The following is a 16,445-nucleotide window of genomic DNA, read 5'->3' as shown; positions in this document are numbered from 1 at the left end:
AGAAAAGCATTCAGATAGTTCTGGTGTGCAGCCAGGCTTAACAAATACTGATTTAATCTAAGGGGGAAATGGACACCCAGAGAGCTTATGTACCCTCCCCAAAGGTCAACAGGCTTGTTAATGGCAAAGCGGGGACTAGAGTCCACATCTGCAAATACCATGTCCACAGCTCTTTAAAGACAACAGGTTGCCTGTTCATCTTCCAAGACAATCCTATATATTCCTGTGTTGTAACCTGCCAGCACAGTGAATTCACCTCCAGAGACCAGTGGGACAACTAGTGAGAAAAACACATTTAGTCAGAGTATCTGAGTTCAAACCCAGTTCCTCACCTTCCCAGGCTGGCGAGTCAAAACTTTTTGAGACTGAGTCTTCTTACATGTAAAATGGAGATGACAGTTCCTTAAGGATCATTACTGAAAATGACTGTCAAATAAGACTGTCAAAAGAGAAGTGTTTAAGAATAAAGATGCTGGAACTCTTAAGAGGAAAAAAAAAAAGCAATAGAAGTGGATATAAATGCTAAATAAATACAATAAATAAATGCTAAATTTATAAATAAAATGTCTTACAAATATGAAACAGCATAAAAATAATTTGGAAATTGTGGTCAGTTTAATGTAAAAATAGAATCATTTATATCCTATTGTTTCATAAATAATTTATATCAAAACAAGTGCCCTTTGTCCTTGAAATCAGACCTAGAAACATTTTAGGTCTATGAAGTATGATAAGGGGTACTTTTATCCTTCTTACTTCACTGAAGCTTTTAAATTTTGTTGAAGCATTGTACTAACAATGTAACAAGGTATAAAAATATGAAAATAAGTTAAACAGTTGAAACACTGATAATGTGGTTGGTTTTTCCTTCACTTTAATGATGTCATAGACATCTAACACGCCTCATGCTCAACTTCAACTGAGAAAAGTTGTTGCATTTTAGAAAACATGAAATTAGAACCAGAAGAAATTTTTTTCCCCCAACTTTCTCTGTACCTTCTCTTTCCAGTTAGCAATTCACTAAGGAGTCATCTCCCAAAGCATTTTCAGTGGCCAAATAAGTTTTAAAATGCTGTCTACTTGATTGTAAATCTGACCCTTGGATTCCGAATGCAAATTAGCAAAAAAAAGGTGCTGAGAAGCCCTGTGATAACCTTTCCCTAACAAATGGTTCTTAATGTCCCCCACGGTCATTCCCCCTCACTGCCCTGCTCTCATGCACGGCAGGATCCAGATCCTTGCAAATTCATGGACCTGCAAAATCTTGGGAATTTATCCCATTAAAACATGTGAAACTCGGCTATAGTTTTATGCAACAAATGAAGACACTAGACAGAATAAAAAATTTAAAAAAAAGGAATGTGAAACCTTTCTGGAAGCTTCAGAATGCTCTATAAATAGATTTATTTTTACAGTGATTTCTAGAGAAAGAAAATAAATTTCTATTAATAAAAAAGGTCACCTTTTTCATAGAAAATAATTCGAAATTCTTCATTCATGGATAAGTAGGAAGTACCTCCTGGGATTCTTTGAACAACCTGCCCCAGTAGAGCATTTTCTCTCTGCATCCTCCAGCAAGATGTCTGAGGGCCAGAGGAGACTCCCAACCCCACCCCGGCCCCGTCGGGGATATACAGGCTGCCACCACTCCTCAGACTCACTGGCAAAGTAACTCCCAGCCTCCTTAACACACCACCAACTGCACTCTTACACATCTTAAGGAAAAGCTCTCATTACATTTAAAAGTTAAGAGGATAAAATATGGATTTAGCAGCTGTTTAGTGGCTAATTTTTTATACAGAATTCACTTTGCACCTAATAATAATTTTATTTTTATTCCCAGCTGACTCAGAACTATGCAAATACACTGATAAAACATTAATGAGCAGTGAGACCCCGTGGTGCCCCTGAGCTTGGTTCTCCAGAAAGAACCTAGGAAGAGGGATCTATTAGGTGTTTTTGTAGGCAGATTTTTCAACCTAGAGGCTAGGCTTCACACAGTAGAGCTGAAGGACAGGAGGGGGAATTATGTTGTCACCTTCCTGGGGGTAGACTTGTTCAGAGACACTTAAATGACTTCCCAACAAACTGGAATCTGCAACTTGGAGCATATCCAGGCAGACCCAGGGGTGGCGAGTACTGAGGAGATACACATCATTATCGAGCTCACTCATGCCCCGAGCTTTACGAGGTCTGACACCGGAACTGCTTTCCCCAAAGCCAATGCACGCTTCAGAATGAAGTGTATCATTTCCTGCCTGGGTGGCTCTTCTGTATCCTTCGGGTGCTGCACAAGGCACAGCTCTTCATGTCACCTCTCCTATCCATTAACCCATTCCTACATTTCTCCTTCCTTCCTGGCCTTCCTCATCCTTCCTGCAGTAACCTTTCCCTGGCTCACCTTACCTGCAAGCCTCCGAATTCCACCGTAGATAAATACCTGTTCATCTGGAAGAGTTTTGTAGAACAGATCGTCAACCTACTTGCCAAAAACAAATACCCATTTCTTTCCCATGACCCCCAATTTCCCAAAAACCTCCTAGGCCAAGGCTCCCTGTTTTGTCACTTTCCACCCTCAGGAAGACCTCTTCTTTAAAGCTGTGTTACCCAGTAAGACCACAGTCACCTGTGGGCTGCAGGGTTAACCTCCCAGTTCAAGGAGGAAGCCGGACCCTGGACGACTCCCGCCCTCATGGTTTCTTGACTAATTCCACCGGACCTCTCCCTTCACTGCACTTTCTGAACATCTTCACAACGACTCCTTTGGAGATTTTCACGTAACAGTATCCTCCTCCCTGGCCACAAGATCCTGGCCCTCCAGCTCTCTCATTCGTTTACAGCTCGGACTTCTCTTTTTGATGCCATTGATCCTCATTTTCCTTTTCACCCAAGTCTCTTCCTTGAGGCCACCACCCCGAGTTCAGCACACGGCCCCCCCGCTCTGCATCACAGTGATGACAAGCCCACAGGTCGTCATCACATGCTCCTCCTCTCCTACCCTGGAGACTACTTCTGTCCCCACGACCTTGACTCTCGGCTCTACCTGCAAAATCTCAATGTTTCCAGGAAAGCCATTTCATCCACATTCTACCAAAAACTCATTTTCAAACGAGCTAGAGAAAGAACAGTCTGAATTTTTCAAGAAACGCGCTTTACATAGTTTCAAGTTCTCGGGAAGCTACCAGCGTTCCGAAATACAGTCACTGTTAGCGGCTTTTTAAGGAAGATCGGGATGCTCTGTGATTAGCATATTAATTATTTATAGGAAGATAATAAGTTCTATGGCTCTGATCACAAATTCTGAACTACTGCAGATAGTAAGCTTGTAATACTCTAGAAAACAGACAAAAGGTAAAATAAAATTCTGTTACTTTAACATCTTTCAGGCAAGAGGTTATGGAGTGGCTTCAAGGAAATGATCAAACTATTTGAAAAAAAATTTTTTTTCATTTCTCCAAATGGACACAATGCTCATTCTACTTAAAAGTGGTTTGGGTGGTCTGATCTAATAGCCACTGTAACTCCTCCTGCACCTTCCCCAATGCCATGCTATATTTATCCCATAAATGTAAGAATGCCTGCTTATCAAGAAGAGTAAATCTGGGGATAGTTAAGAAATACCGATGGCTTCCTCCAAGGGCGGTATCTCTAATTTCTGTTTGAATGGTATTCCAAATATCTGGGCCTAAGTAAAATGTGACTATCAAATCGAATGGATGTCCAAAATAAGCCCTAGAAATGTTTATCCAGTAGTCAGTCAACTCACTCAGCATGCTCCTTTGTCCAAGAAAAGATACTTACTTGCAGATTGTAGTCTTGCAGAATTTTAACCAAGGAGTCTCTCAAATTAGGAATCTCCATTCCTTCCTTAATACGGTGAATCAGTAGAATTGGGTCAACATGCGTGCCGATGTTGTTTAACAAGCCGGTGATAAAGGCTACAAGACACCGTGCAAAACAACATATAAGCAGTGTAGCTAATGCAATTTTAGGTCGAAAGTAACTCAGAGCAAAAGTTATTTCCTTTAAGTGTTAAAAAGCATTTGAATTGTTAAATCCTCCTAGGAACTAATCTTCCTTTACCTTCCTCGAAGGAGAAGCTAAATGAGAAGGGATTAAAAAAAAATGAGATGGAGAACAAATGATTACTTCAGAACACAGTTTGTAATGTCAAAGGCAGGCAACTAGTATTTGAGAATTTACTATGGCTCAGCTGTCATATACTTTTCTCCTGTTCTGCCAAGGTAGGAATGCTATTTGTTCCCATTTTCCAGAAAAGGAAAATGGGGTGATTAATGAATTCATCCAGGGTCACACAGCTAGCGATTTTTGAACCCAAGTTCAAACCCAGGGCAGGCCCAGGTTCACAGTGTGTTTCGTTACCCCAACTTTGCCTCCTTTAAGATCCTTAGCCCACCACTCTATGATGCTAAACTAGATTCTTCAAGCTATCTGTGCATGTAGCTACCTTAATCTGAAATGGACTTGAATAACACCCTCCTCTTGAATCTCTTATTAAAAAACAATCGTAACAGCGGTTTCTAGACCTTGAATATCTTGAAACAGGTAAGCCTTCCGACCAAAAAATAAAAAAAAGGGAAGGGGAAAGATTTTAAACCACGACTGCTAGTTTCTGAATCATATCTATATCTTTAAAAGAGGACTTGCGTTACTGTTAGGTGACTGCCTTTGTTTCCTTCCGAAATGGGAGACCCAAGGCAGATGGTCAAGGAGAGGCAGCAGATATAGACTCCTGGTGCTGCACTGATAAAACAGGGCAGGAAAGAGAGGCTCAACGCTACAGTAGCTATGGTCAATGTCCAGTAATGGTTATGGGTTTCCATGAAGAGACTCGATAAGAGCTAGACTATACACTTTCAAAATAAATGCCCTCTGTGTACAAACAAAACCAAAATCTTCTATTCCATTTGGGTGCAGCAGGTAGAAATATGCTTCAACCAAGTGTTCTTTATCAAGTTCAGCTAATATGAAGTGATGAGGCTCCAGGCTTCCCTGCACAGGAAGAGTACTGGAAATCATTACTATGTACCTGGCCTATTTTTATTATAGATACTTCACCATATTTGTAACTCAGTGCATCTTGAGATGATTCCTACTCTAGACACAGCTGGCTAAACGGAGAGAAAGAGGTTGTGATTGCAGATGGCTTTTCTGCTTACGTGGTTTGTCGATGGAATATAAAATCAGATCTTCCCAGAGTTCCCCGTCATCCTGTTCCTTGGCAAAGTCAATCGCTTTATCAACGTCATGTAATTCCTCCATGATCATCTTAAGGGCACTTCGGCTGTTACCCATTCGGCCTAGCAAAATGTGAGAAAACACTTAGGATAATGTAATAAAACATTTTAAGGGAAATCACATATCTCTTCATTTGTTTACATAGTTTGATAGCTATGACAAAAAACATATTTCCTTATGTGACATCTGTAACTCAGTAAAATCAGTATTTCCTACTCACTGGGTGTTTACTTTGTCCTGAGTACTCATTTAAGCGCTTCACGTGAATTATTTCATGTAATCATCACTATAATCTTATGAGGTATGTTCTACTAAATATTTTTGTTTTATAAAAGAGGACATAGAAATGTTAGTGCCTTGCCAAGGTCATACAGCTACTAAATGGCAGATCTGGAATCTGAATCAAGGTCTGTCAGATTCTGACTTCCTTCTTATGATAATTGGAAAAAAAACCCAAAAACTTCTCAACCCATCTACAATTTATTGTGATTTATATTGTAAGGTGTGAACTGATACAGTTTTGGTCACTTATTACACAATTCTAATTGTTATCTCAGTAGCATTTATTAAATGATGCTACCTTCTCTATTGAGCTGTGAAGTCTCCTCTACTAAATATTCAATTTCTTATACGAATCAGGCTCTAACCTCTGTGTTACTTTGGTCTAAAACCTATGTCCATTCTTACACACTTTACATCACGTTGTCACCCCATTCCTTAGTTTATGGGGACCAAAATGAATAAAAGCTACTTACTCAGAAGATAAACTGTCTCTTCTACAAAGTTTCTCTGTTGACAGATCTCAAGAGCCTTCAAATAAAGCAGGGGAAAAAGGTTATTATGGGTTTTACCAGCCAAGAACAAATATCTATGGAGTCACTTAAACATACAAGTTTGAAAGAATTTTTTTCATCGCCTCCCTTTAAAAACAAAACAAAGCAGAAACAAAACACAAACCTCTTAAGTTTTGCTTGTGGCTGTCCTGCTTTACCTCTCAGAGAGGTACTGGACCCTACACAATTTAACTGATAACATGTTTGAGGCAGAACATTCCAGAGCAAAGGCAGAAAGCAAGATGCTAAGAAAGGCTCTTTCCCACCAAGCTTTCTCTTTATGCTACGTCAGGTTTCTTCATGGCACTGCCCCCCACCTGATTCACAGGCACTGGTCTAAGCCCTGTTTCCCTCCACTGAATTGTGCCCTCCAGGAAGGCACTACTGTTCACGGCTGCAAGTTCCCAGTATGGAGCACACCATAGCTCAGCACACATCTGCTGCATAAAGAATTAAACACTGGGAATATTTCTATTGCCGGCTCACAAGATCTAAGAGAACTCTGCTCAAGGATCTGTCAAAAGTGAGAGGAAAATTGGAAAAATAGGTGCCCCCCAATGTTCACAGCAGCACTACTTACAATAGCCAAGGCATGAAAGCAACCTAAATGTCCACTGACAGATGAATGGATAAAGAAGATGTGGTACATATACACAAAGGAATATTACGCGGCCATAAAAAAGAATGAAATAATACCATTTGCAGAAACAAGGATGAACTGAGACGGGGAGGGATATTTAGGGAGTTTGGGATTGACATGTACACACTCCTATATCTAAAATGGGTAACCAACGAGGACATACTGTATAGCACAGGGAACTCTCCTCAGTATTCTGTAACAACCTAATTGGCAAAAGAATTTGAAAAAGAATAGATACATGTTTATGTATAACTGAATCCCTTTGCTGTACACCTGAAACTAACACAACATTGTTTATCAACTGTACTCCAATATAAAAAGTTAAAAAAAAACACATCTGACAATCAAGAAGTGTCAAAAAGATGAAGAAATGAGGGATGGGACTTCCCTGGTGGCACAGTGGTTAAGAATCCATCTGCCAATGCAGGGGACATGGGTTCGAGCCCTGGCCCAGGAAGATCCCACATGCCACGGAGCAACTAAGCCTGTGCGCCACAACTACTGAGCCCATGAACCACAACTACTGAAGCCTGCGTGCCTAGAGCCTGTGCTGTGCAATGAGAAGGCACCGCGATGAGAAGCCCGCGCGCAGCAACAAAGACCCAACGCAGCCATAAATAAATAAATTTTAAAAATAAAAAAAGAAAAGAGGGATTACACAGATGACAACATCTCCTTAAGTGTAAGAAAGAAGACACACTGGGCATTCATAAAGAATTCAATCCTGAGTGAACTAGCACACATTCACTCTGCACTCTGTGCTGGGTACTAGGGGGCCAGGAGGGATGCAGACGCACAGATGACAGTAATAAAAACCCTGCTGCTGCTGCTGCTGCCATGTAAGAGAAGAGGCAGCAGCATGAGTCCACCCAAGGGAGCGCACGTCCAGGGAGGGTCACACAGACGTAGCACAGAGTCCCACGATTGGGGGAACGTGAATAGAGGGCCACGTGCACAGATACGGGACGTGGGCTCTGGTTGTGGCCTCTTGTGAAAAGCTTCACAGAAGGGGTGCCCCCTGAACTGGGTGCAGTGTGATGAGAGCGTCCAGCAGGAAACTTCAGTTCACACGCCTCCCATGTAACCTGCACACTGTGTTGCTCTGCTCCAGCTGGAAGCCAAGAATGTTTCCGGTGGCTTACGAGGCATCTGCAATCTGGCCCTGCCTTTCCCAGCAGCTCCATCACAGACCCTGCTCATCTGCCTGCTGTGGTTCCTCGGCCTGGAACACCACCTCCATGCCCCCGCTCCACCCCTGGCAGGTCCTTCAGCAAATACTCACTGGACCTTACACGGGGTCAGATCCCAGGTACTCACCCTCCTTGCATCCTGCACACTTCACCACACTTAATCACAGGTGCATTGAACGCCCCCAATTGTTCATCTGACTTCCCTCGGCTGGAACCATGTGCATTCTAAACCGTGTGCTTTGCACACCGCCTGGCTCACAGTCAGTGGGCAAGAAATATGTTTTAAATAGATGAGCAGGCAGAAAAGGTTTCAGAGGAAGATTACTGGGTTGCATAGAGTCGTCAGTGAAAAACAACTAACTAAGGCTGTTCTTGGAAAATAACAGCAGGAGCTAGATTTGACATCGTGATTTTTGATTTAAAAGATTTACGCAAAATATATCTTTAAATATGTGTCTCTGGTTGGAGATTAACAACTAAAAGGGAGGGGAAAGAAGAGCAGATCATAGAGATCAATGGAGGGGGAAAAAACCCAAACTAAACATAAAAAAAAGTTTTTTAATAACACCTTACTTTAGAATTGGAATGAAACTAAGATATGTTCTAAAGTACACAGTCATTTAAATGAGCAGGCCTGAAGGTCACAGTGAGGAGGAGACACCACTAATTTGATTACTTGCACAATTCCTTTAAAAATTACGTGGCAGACAAAACAGAAATATAGGTCAATGGAACCGGGTAGAAAGTACAGAGATAAACCCACGCACCTATGGTCACCTAATCTATGACAAAAGAGGCAAGAATATACAATGGAGAAAAGACAGTCTCTTCATTAAGTGGTGCTGGGAAAACTGGACAGCTACATGTAAAAGAATGAAATTAGAACACTCCCTAACACCATACAAAAAAATAAACTCCAAATGGATTAGAGACCTAAATGTAAGGCCAGACACTATATAGGCAGAACACTTCTTTGACATAAATCACAGCAAGATCTTTTTTTGATCCACCTCCTAGAGTAATGGAAATTAAAACAAAATAAACAAATGTGACCTAATGAAACTTAAAAGCTTTTGCACAGCAAAGGACACCATAAACAAGATGGAAAGACAACCCTTAGAAAGGGAGAAAATATTTCCAAATGAAGCAACTGACAAGGGATTAATCTCCAAAATATATAAACAGCTCATGCAGCTCAATATCAAAAAAACAAATAATCCCATCCAAAAATGGGAAAATCTAAATAGACATTTCTCCAAAGAAGACATACAGTTGGCCAAAATGCACAAGAAAAGATGCTCAACATCACTTATTATTAGAGAAATGCAAATCAAAACTACAATGAAGTATCACCTCACACCAGTCTCCAGAATAGCCACCACCAAAAAATCTAGAAACAAATGCTGGAGAGGGTGTGGAGGAAAGGGAACCCTCCTGTGCTGTTGGTGGGAATGTAAATGGATACAGCCACTATGGAGAACAGTATGCAGGTTCCTTAAAAAACTAAAAATAGAATTACCATACGACACAGCAATGCCACTACTGGGCATATACCTGGAGAAAACCATAATTCAAAAAAGATACATGCACCCCAGTGTTCATTGCAGCACTATTTACAATAGCCAGGTCATGGAAGCAGCCTAAATGTCCATCAAACAGGGGAAAGGATAAAGAAGATGTGGTACATATATACAATGGAATATTACTCAGCCACGAAAAGGAACAAAATAGTGCCATTTGCAGAGATGTGGATAGACCTAGAGACTGTCATACAGAGTGAAGTAAGTCAGAAGGAGAAAAACAAATGTATAATATCACTTATACATGGAATCTAGAAAAATGGTACAGATGAACTTACTTGCAAAGCAGAAATAGAGACACAGATGTAGAGAACAAACTTAAGGATACCAAGGGGAGAAGGGTGGGGTGGGGTGAATTGGGAGATTGGGATTGACATATACACTACTATGTATAAAATAGATAACTAATGAGAACCTACTGTATAGCACAGGGAACTCTACTCAGTACTCTGTGGTGACCTAGATGGGAAGGAAATCTAAAAAAAGGGGATATATGTATACGTATAACTGATTCACTTTGCTGTATAGCAGAAACTAACACAACATTGTAAAGCAACTATACTCCAATAAAAATTAATTTTAAAAAATTACGTGGTAGAGATGGCTAGATGTTCCCCCAATATCCATTGCCCATTTCTTCTATGGTAATAAGATTTTAGGTGGGTGTGTGACTGCCCAGAATTAAAACAAAACCTTCAGGCCTCCCCAGTGGTAGGAGAGCTATGTGACTAGTGTCCACCATGGAGATGAACCAGAAACGTGGCACGGCGGCTTCTGGGAGTGTGAACCCCTGCTCTCATTTTTAATCCTTTCATCCAAACTGCTGCTGGAAACATGGATGATACTATCTTACATCATGAGGTCAAGGTCATACAAGGTGGGGGAAACAAGAAAAGAGCCCGGGTCTCTGACCCCGTGGCTGCTACCACCACCAGGATCACTCCAGTAAGACTTGCACGTGATAGAGAACTAAACTGCTCCTCTGTTTAAACCATTATTATTTTGGTATTTTTATCACTTTGTAGATGAAGCAAATCCTAACTCATAATTAGAAAATCCTTACTCGTTTAGATTGAAAACACGGTTTACGAATCTCTATACGGTCATACCCATAAGTCATCATCATAAAGGATGGAACCTTCTTACCAATTCTTAACTCTTCTGGAATCATACTAGAGCAAAGACAGGATACACACGTGAGAAGTTAAATAGTAATGGGAAAAGCAAAACTGTAAGTCAGAGGGTCTGGGACTATTCCAAGAAAAAACTATTGAGAAACCAACTGATTTGCGCTAGCTGCTGAAGATACAGATGGACGAACAGTGTATGGCCTGGTGCGACTGTGTCATTCACAGACAGACGGCGAATGGTAGTGTAACAGGGAAGAACAAATCTGACTCCATATTGGATGTTTCTTGTATTTTAACCGTTGTATTCCATTGCCTTTGCTACCAGTTAAGAATGTTGCTTAGAGCCTTAAAATACACAGGATAGCCCATTTCCAAGACCCTGACCTTTAAGGGTGTAACACTTTTCCATTCATATAGAGAGAAAAAGTTGCAGAACACAGAGTAACATCTGTCTTGCTGAAGGTTTACAGGAACATCCTGACCTGACCTACGTGGACAGCTGCAAGAACAAAGGATTCCTACACCAAGAAGTCTGCAGCAACCAACCCCGCCTCTCCCTCACCTTGCCTTTCAAAATGCTTTGCAGAAACCCTTTGGGGAGTTCGGGTTTTTGGGGGGCACAGACCACCCGTCTCTTTGCATGGCCCTGCAATAAAACTTTCTCTGCCTCAAACGCCGATGTTTTGGTTTGGCCTCACTGTGTGTCGGGCACAGAAACTCGTGTTCGGTAACAGTAATAAAATTGGATAGGTATTATAGAATGTTTAGAGCAAGATAATGTGAATAAAGATGAGTATGATGCTTAAAGTGGTGTATTACTAAAAGGTATCCATAAGTCAATTGGGTACCTGGAAATTCACCGACACTTTAAAGGTACCACTCAGGAGTTGCAAACAGAGGCACCCTCCTATTCTTGAACACAAGAGGATGCTTGAAAACATGAGGGTCTCAAACCACAAAGAGAGTCTGTGGCCTGAAGGTTCACCTGAGCTGTCCCAGATAGTAGGCACTTGCTATAGGTGGCTCTTTAAACTTCCATTCCTCGCTATCCGTATTTCAATTACTCACATGTGGCTAGTGGCTACCTTGTTAGAGTAGACTGTAGCCCATTTTCATCACTTCTGGACTGTCAGAAATGACCATTCATGTGGGAAGAAATGTCTGAAGGCTGATCTGGAGTCAAGAGTGGTCTGGAAGGCAGGCAGATGTGTAACACCAAGATCAGAGGTAATCTGGGTCTCCGCAATTTGAACTTCACAGATTTATAAATGTTTTATGACGAGTTCCTAACAGTATTTTGAATAACCCTTTTCTCATATATGAGAAAGTAGAGACTCTAGAAATCTCTGGACTTTCGAGTAAAGTGTAGAAAAAAATTTCTGGCACACAGAATTTTTCTATTACTGACACAAGTAAAGCATAAAAGCATGTTTTCTTATTTTAGATTCTTGAATGTTCCTGAGCCATAGAGCGCCCTCTAGAGGAAAAGAGTAGGGAAACAAAGATTTTTAAAGCCAACAGGAGACACACACACACACAAGCTCAGAAAAGGAGAATAGAAAACAAAAAAGTGACACGACAATAATAACAGAAATTGAGTAAAAAATGATGCAAAAATAATATTTTAATTTTCCTTCTCCTGATTTAATGTAAAGGTAAGTAACAGAGTTAGAAATTTGGGGTTAACGAACAGAAACCTTATCAACTATATAGACTGTATGATGATTTCTACCTAGCCTTAGACCCTGTCATCTTTTATCCAGTCTTATTTTTAAATTTCTTTAAGGAAAATTTATAAACTGCATCTCCCACTTTATGCCTCCAAATTCATAAATACTGCCACCTTGTGAATGCCATTAGATATGAGAGCGATCATAGATTGAGGTATTAATAATAAAGCTGATACTCCGCTTTTGACTATTCTAGGCATAAGCAAATCAGGTTTGCAAACGAAAACTAGTGCCTGATGACCATACCTGGAAATTACAGAAGAAAGAGCAGTTTAAAAACCGATGTCTTTCATGATTATTGCAGTACTAAGGAATATCTTTGTTACTGTTGTAATTTTAATTAACTGTTTAAACCTGAAAAATGTTTTCTCATCCTGGAGGAAAGAATACGGGACCTGAAGTTGAGACCCAGGTTCCAAGTCTTGGCCTTTTGACTTAGTAGCTCTAGACTTTGGGTTGTTTCTTTCAACTTCTGAAGACTCAGCTTGTCATGTATAAAATGACTTTATCCACTGACCTGCACTTTTGTAGAGATTAAATAAAAACAAGGAACGTGAAAGCACAGCACACACGATGAAGTACAACAAAAACTGTTTCGGGATACTATTTTTTTTTTTTGCAGTACACGGGCCTCTCACTGTTGTGGCCTCTCCCGTTGCGGAGCACAGGCTCCAGACGCGCAGGCTCAGCGGCCATGGCTCACGGGCCCAGCCGCTCCGCGGCATGTGGGATCTTCCCGGACCGGGGCACGAACCCGCGTCCCCTGCATCGGCAGGCGGACTCTCAACCACTGCGCCACCAGGGAAGCCCAGGGATACTATTTTTTTTAAAAAGCCTGTGTTTACTGTCTTTTCAAATTGTTGTAGATGTTATAAATTCCTACCCACCCTGTATCTCCTTTAGAATGAACAGTTTCATAAAAACTGATGATTCATTTTGGAATGTAAGAGTTGTGGTGATTTTAAATCCTGAACTCTGGTCTTTGGTAACTACATTCCTAAAGGGCTTCTAATGTGATGCAAAGTCTCTACAAACTTTCCAGCCAAATGCTATTGACTGAGGCATTTCAATCAAGTCAAAATAAGTTTGACCTGGATTCTTGAAGATGTCACCCCTTCGCTCAGCGATTACCCAGTAAAGGCAGACAACCAGAAATGAGGAAGACAGAGCTGTCTTCTGTTGGAAGTGAATTAACTACAGTAGTGACTCCACATGCTCGGAACGCCGTGAAACCTTAAACACTTCCCATTTAAAATAAAAACAAACACCAAAATACAACCTCAACGTCTTTTGGACTAAACAATCTATAAACTCTTCTGAAGTAGAGATGTCTTGGGGGTGGGTGGAAGGGGGGATTAAATTTTTTAAGTTCTTAACTTTATGTTCAGTAGAAACGGAGACCAAATTTTCTGAGTCTCTCTTTAGACAAAACAGGTGAATCTGTACCCCATGACCTTCATTTTACCGTCAGCATGTTTAGGATGCTTTTTTTTTTTTTTTTTGGTAAGTATTTTATTGAAGTACAGTTGATTTACAATGTTGTGTTAATTTCTGGTGTACAACAAAATCAGTCAGTTATATATACATTCCTTTTCATATTCTTTTCCATTATGGTTTATCACAGGATATTGAATATAGTTCCCTGTTGCTATACAATAGGACCTTGTTGTTTATCCGTTCTATATGTAATAGTTTGCCTCTGCTAATCCCAAACTCCCAATTCATCCCTCACTCGCCCACCCCTCTTGGGAACCACAAGACTGTTCTCTTTGTCTTTGAGTCTGTTTCGTAGATAAATTCATTTGTGTCATATTTTAGTAGGATGCTTTTAATGGAGGGAAAATCTACTTTGCTTTTTATGAATTGGTAGCTTTTTTTCATGTTACAAGTAAACGTAAAAGGAATTTGTTTCTAAGATGATTACGTGTGCACAGAGTTCTTGTTTCTAGGGAGAAAGGAATGAGATTCTTAATGAGTTAAAGTCAAGAAAATCTGCTTTAAGACGGCTTGGGGTACCTGAGCAAGGATAGTGGTATATTTTTGCAAATATACAGATTTCCCACAGTGGAGTCTGGTGCAAAGATAATCTCTTATAAAGATGCCTCAGTGACCTTTAACATGCAAGCTAAAAATGTGGATTACTGACTTGATTATAATGACATGTTTCCACCACTACCATCTCGAATCCATTTTGTTCAAAATTCTCTTTCACTGGAAAACATGAGATAACTTAAAGAAGAACTATTTAAAACATACTTGTTTTCAGATGCTTGTGTTGAGTTCTCTTACATGCCACTGGTTCTTCTCAGCAGATCAGAGAGAAAAACTCAAAAAGGTCTACACAATGCTCCAAGTGAGTTCTCTGTATTAGAAGTACCATGTGTGGGGGTGGAGATTTTCTGATGCTCCCTTTGCGGGCAGAGCAGTGTGACTTCTGTTGAACACTACCGGACTGGAAAACTGCAAACCACATGGGTTGAAAGTGTGTTCCAGACACGAACGTTATGGAATCTCTGTGGGCCCTCTGCACCTGTGTTCAGTGAATGGGAAGAAGGAAGCCTGGGTGGGTGCTGATCACACTTGCGTGCGGGGCTCTGGCTGAGGAGTCTGCGGGCTACAGCCATGTCCTCCTGGAAACAAACGATGTTTCCTCCAAAAGTGAGACAAAAACAAACGGGCACTCAAAGAGTAAGATTCTCCCTCTTTTTCTAGATGATAGATTCTAAAGTGAGAAAAGAGAGGAACGTTTGCTTTTCTAAGATGATGTGTTTCCAAATTTATTCTTGAGAAAAAGCCTTAGGGCCCGAACATAAAATGTTAATGTCTTTCATAAACTAATATGCAGGCAAGATTTTTTTTTTGTAATTGCAGATTTTGAAAATGCATTGAGCTGAAACTGGCTCATAGTAAATTCAGTACATTTGAAGGTAATCATCGTGGGCTGAGGAAGCAACTAGAAAAGTTGCTTTATCAGTCACCTTCTTAGTACGTATCTCTTATGGGTCACATAAGTATGTTTTGTTGATACACACAGGTGACTATGAAAAGTACTTGCTCTCTGGCCATCTGAATTTAGTAAGACACTTGTAGGTGGTAGTGAGTATTCCAGATGGTTTGAAGAACCATGGGAAACAAAACTGATGGTCTTCTACCAGCCAGTTTCTAGTACACACATAGTAAGTATTATAGTTTATTTTGAAACAGCAGGCTCATAACACCTACTAGTTCATATTCAGCCCTAACTAGAACCTCGTGTGTATCAATTTATCCATTCACTAACTCGGTCAGGATGCAAAAAACATTTAGTGTCTAATGAGTGCCAGCTACTGAGTTTATCAAAATGAGTGAGACAAACTCCTTGTCCTTGAAGAATTTATAGGATGGTGGGAGAGACTAGTAATTATATCTATTGAAACTATAATGGAATGTAGTGGGAGAGAGAAATACAAAAATATATAAGGTGGGTATTTAAAGCAGAGGGGGTGTAGGACTGACATTACCAACTTTGAGTCCCAGCTGGGGCAGTTGCCTCCGGCTTGGGGCGGTCCGTGTCCCCGTCCCAGGCTGACTCTGAGGTCCCACCCTGATGCTGGTAAACTGCCTCAGACTCCCGACAGTGTTTTATGGTTGACTGAGTCCTAGACCCTGGATTAAACCTTTCTTCCAATTAAACCTGGCACAGAAATACTTGAGCTTCTCACCAAAATCGAATCCAACAGGACCTCCTGTTCTCATCAGAATACCCAGCAAAACCTACTGCTTTGAGAGCAAGGCTTCCCCTGGAATGGGGATGGTTAAGCAGAGACAGGAAGACTGAGAAAACCCAGAGCTTTTACCAACAGTGATGACTCTGTCACCTCGAAGTGTTTGAGCAGGGGCGTCTGTGACTTACCTTTTCAAGGGGACAATGGATACTGTCTCGGAGAAATGGAAGCAAGTTGGGTCGGTCGAATTCAGCGTAAAGGCTGATCTGCTTCTCGTGGTAGCGCTGCCCCTTATGATGGTCTCTTTTGAAAAGCTTATGCAGATACTAAAAAGAACAAAGGAATAAACCAGGAATATTAACATAAGAAAAGCAATACC

At 40.8% G+C, this 16,445-nt stretch overlaps 1 protein-coding gene across 4 annotated transcripts in view; it reads right to left on the bottom strand.

Moving 5' to 3' along the window:
* Positions 1-16,445, bottom strand: part of VPS41 (VPS41 subunit of HOPS complex) — a 187,900-nt gene that overhangs the window by 6,425 nt on the left and 165,030 nt on the right. For all 4 annotated transcript variants that reach the window (XR_009520589.1, XM_060020220.1, XM_060020222.1 and 1 more), the window contains 4 exons: positions 16,255-16,392; positions 6,015-6,069; positions 5,181-5,321; positions 3,802-3,938 (listed from right to left, as the gene is read on the bottom strand). Coding sequence is in view for 3 of the 4 variants with exons in the window: in XM_060020220.1 (XP_059876203.1) it covers positions 3,802-3,938; positions 5,181-5,321; positions 6,015-6,069; positions 16,255-16,392 (471 nt within the window). In the remaining variant the exon portion in view is untranslated. The remainder of the gene's footprint in view (positions 1-3,801; positions 3,939-5,180; positions 5,322-6,014; positions 6,070-16,254; positions 16,393-16,445) is intronic.

The sequence above is a fragment of the Delphinus delphis genome, chromosome 9, assembly GCF_949987515.2.
Source record: "Delphinus delphis chromosome 9, mDelDel1.2, whole genome shotgun sequence".
NCBI lineage: Eukaryota > Metazoa > Chordata > Mammalia > Artiodactyla > Delphinidae > Delphinus > Delphinus delphis.
This window is presented reverse-complemented; position numbering and strand designations above follow the sequence as displayed.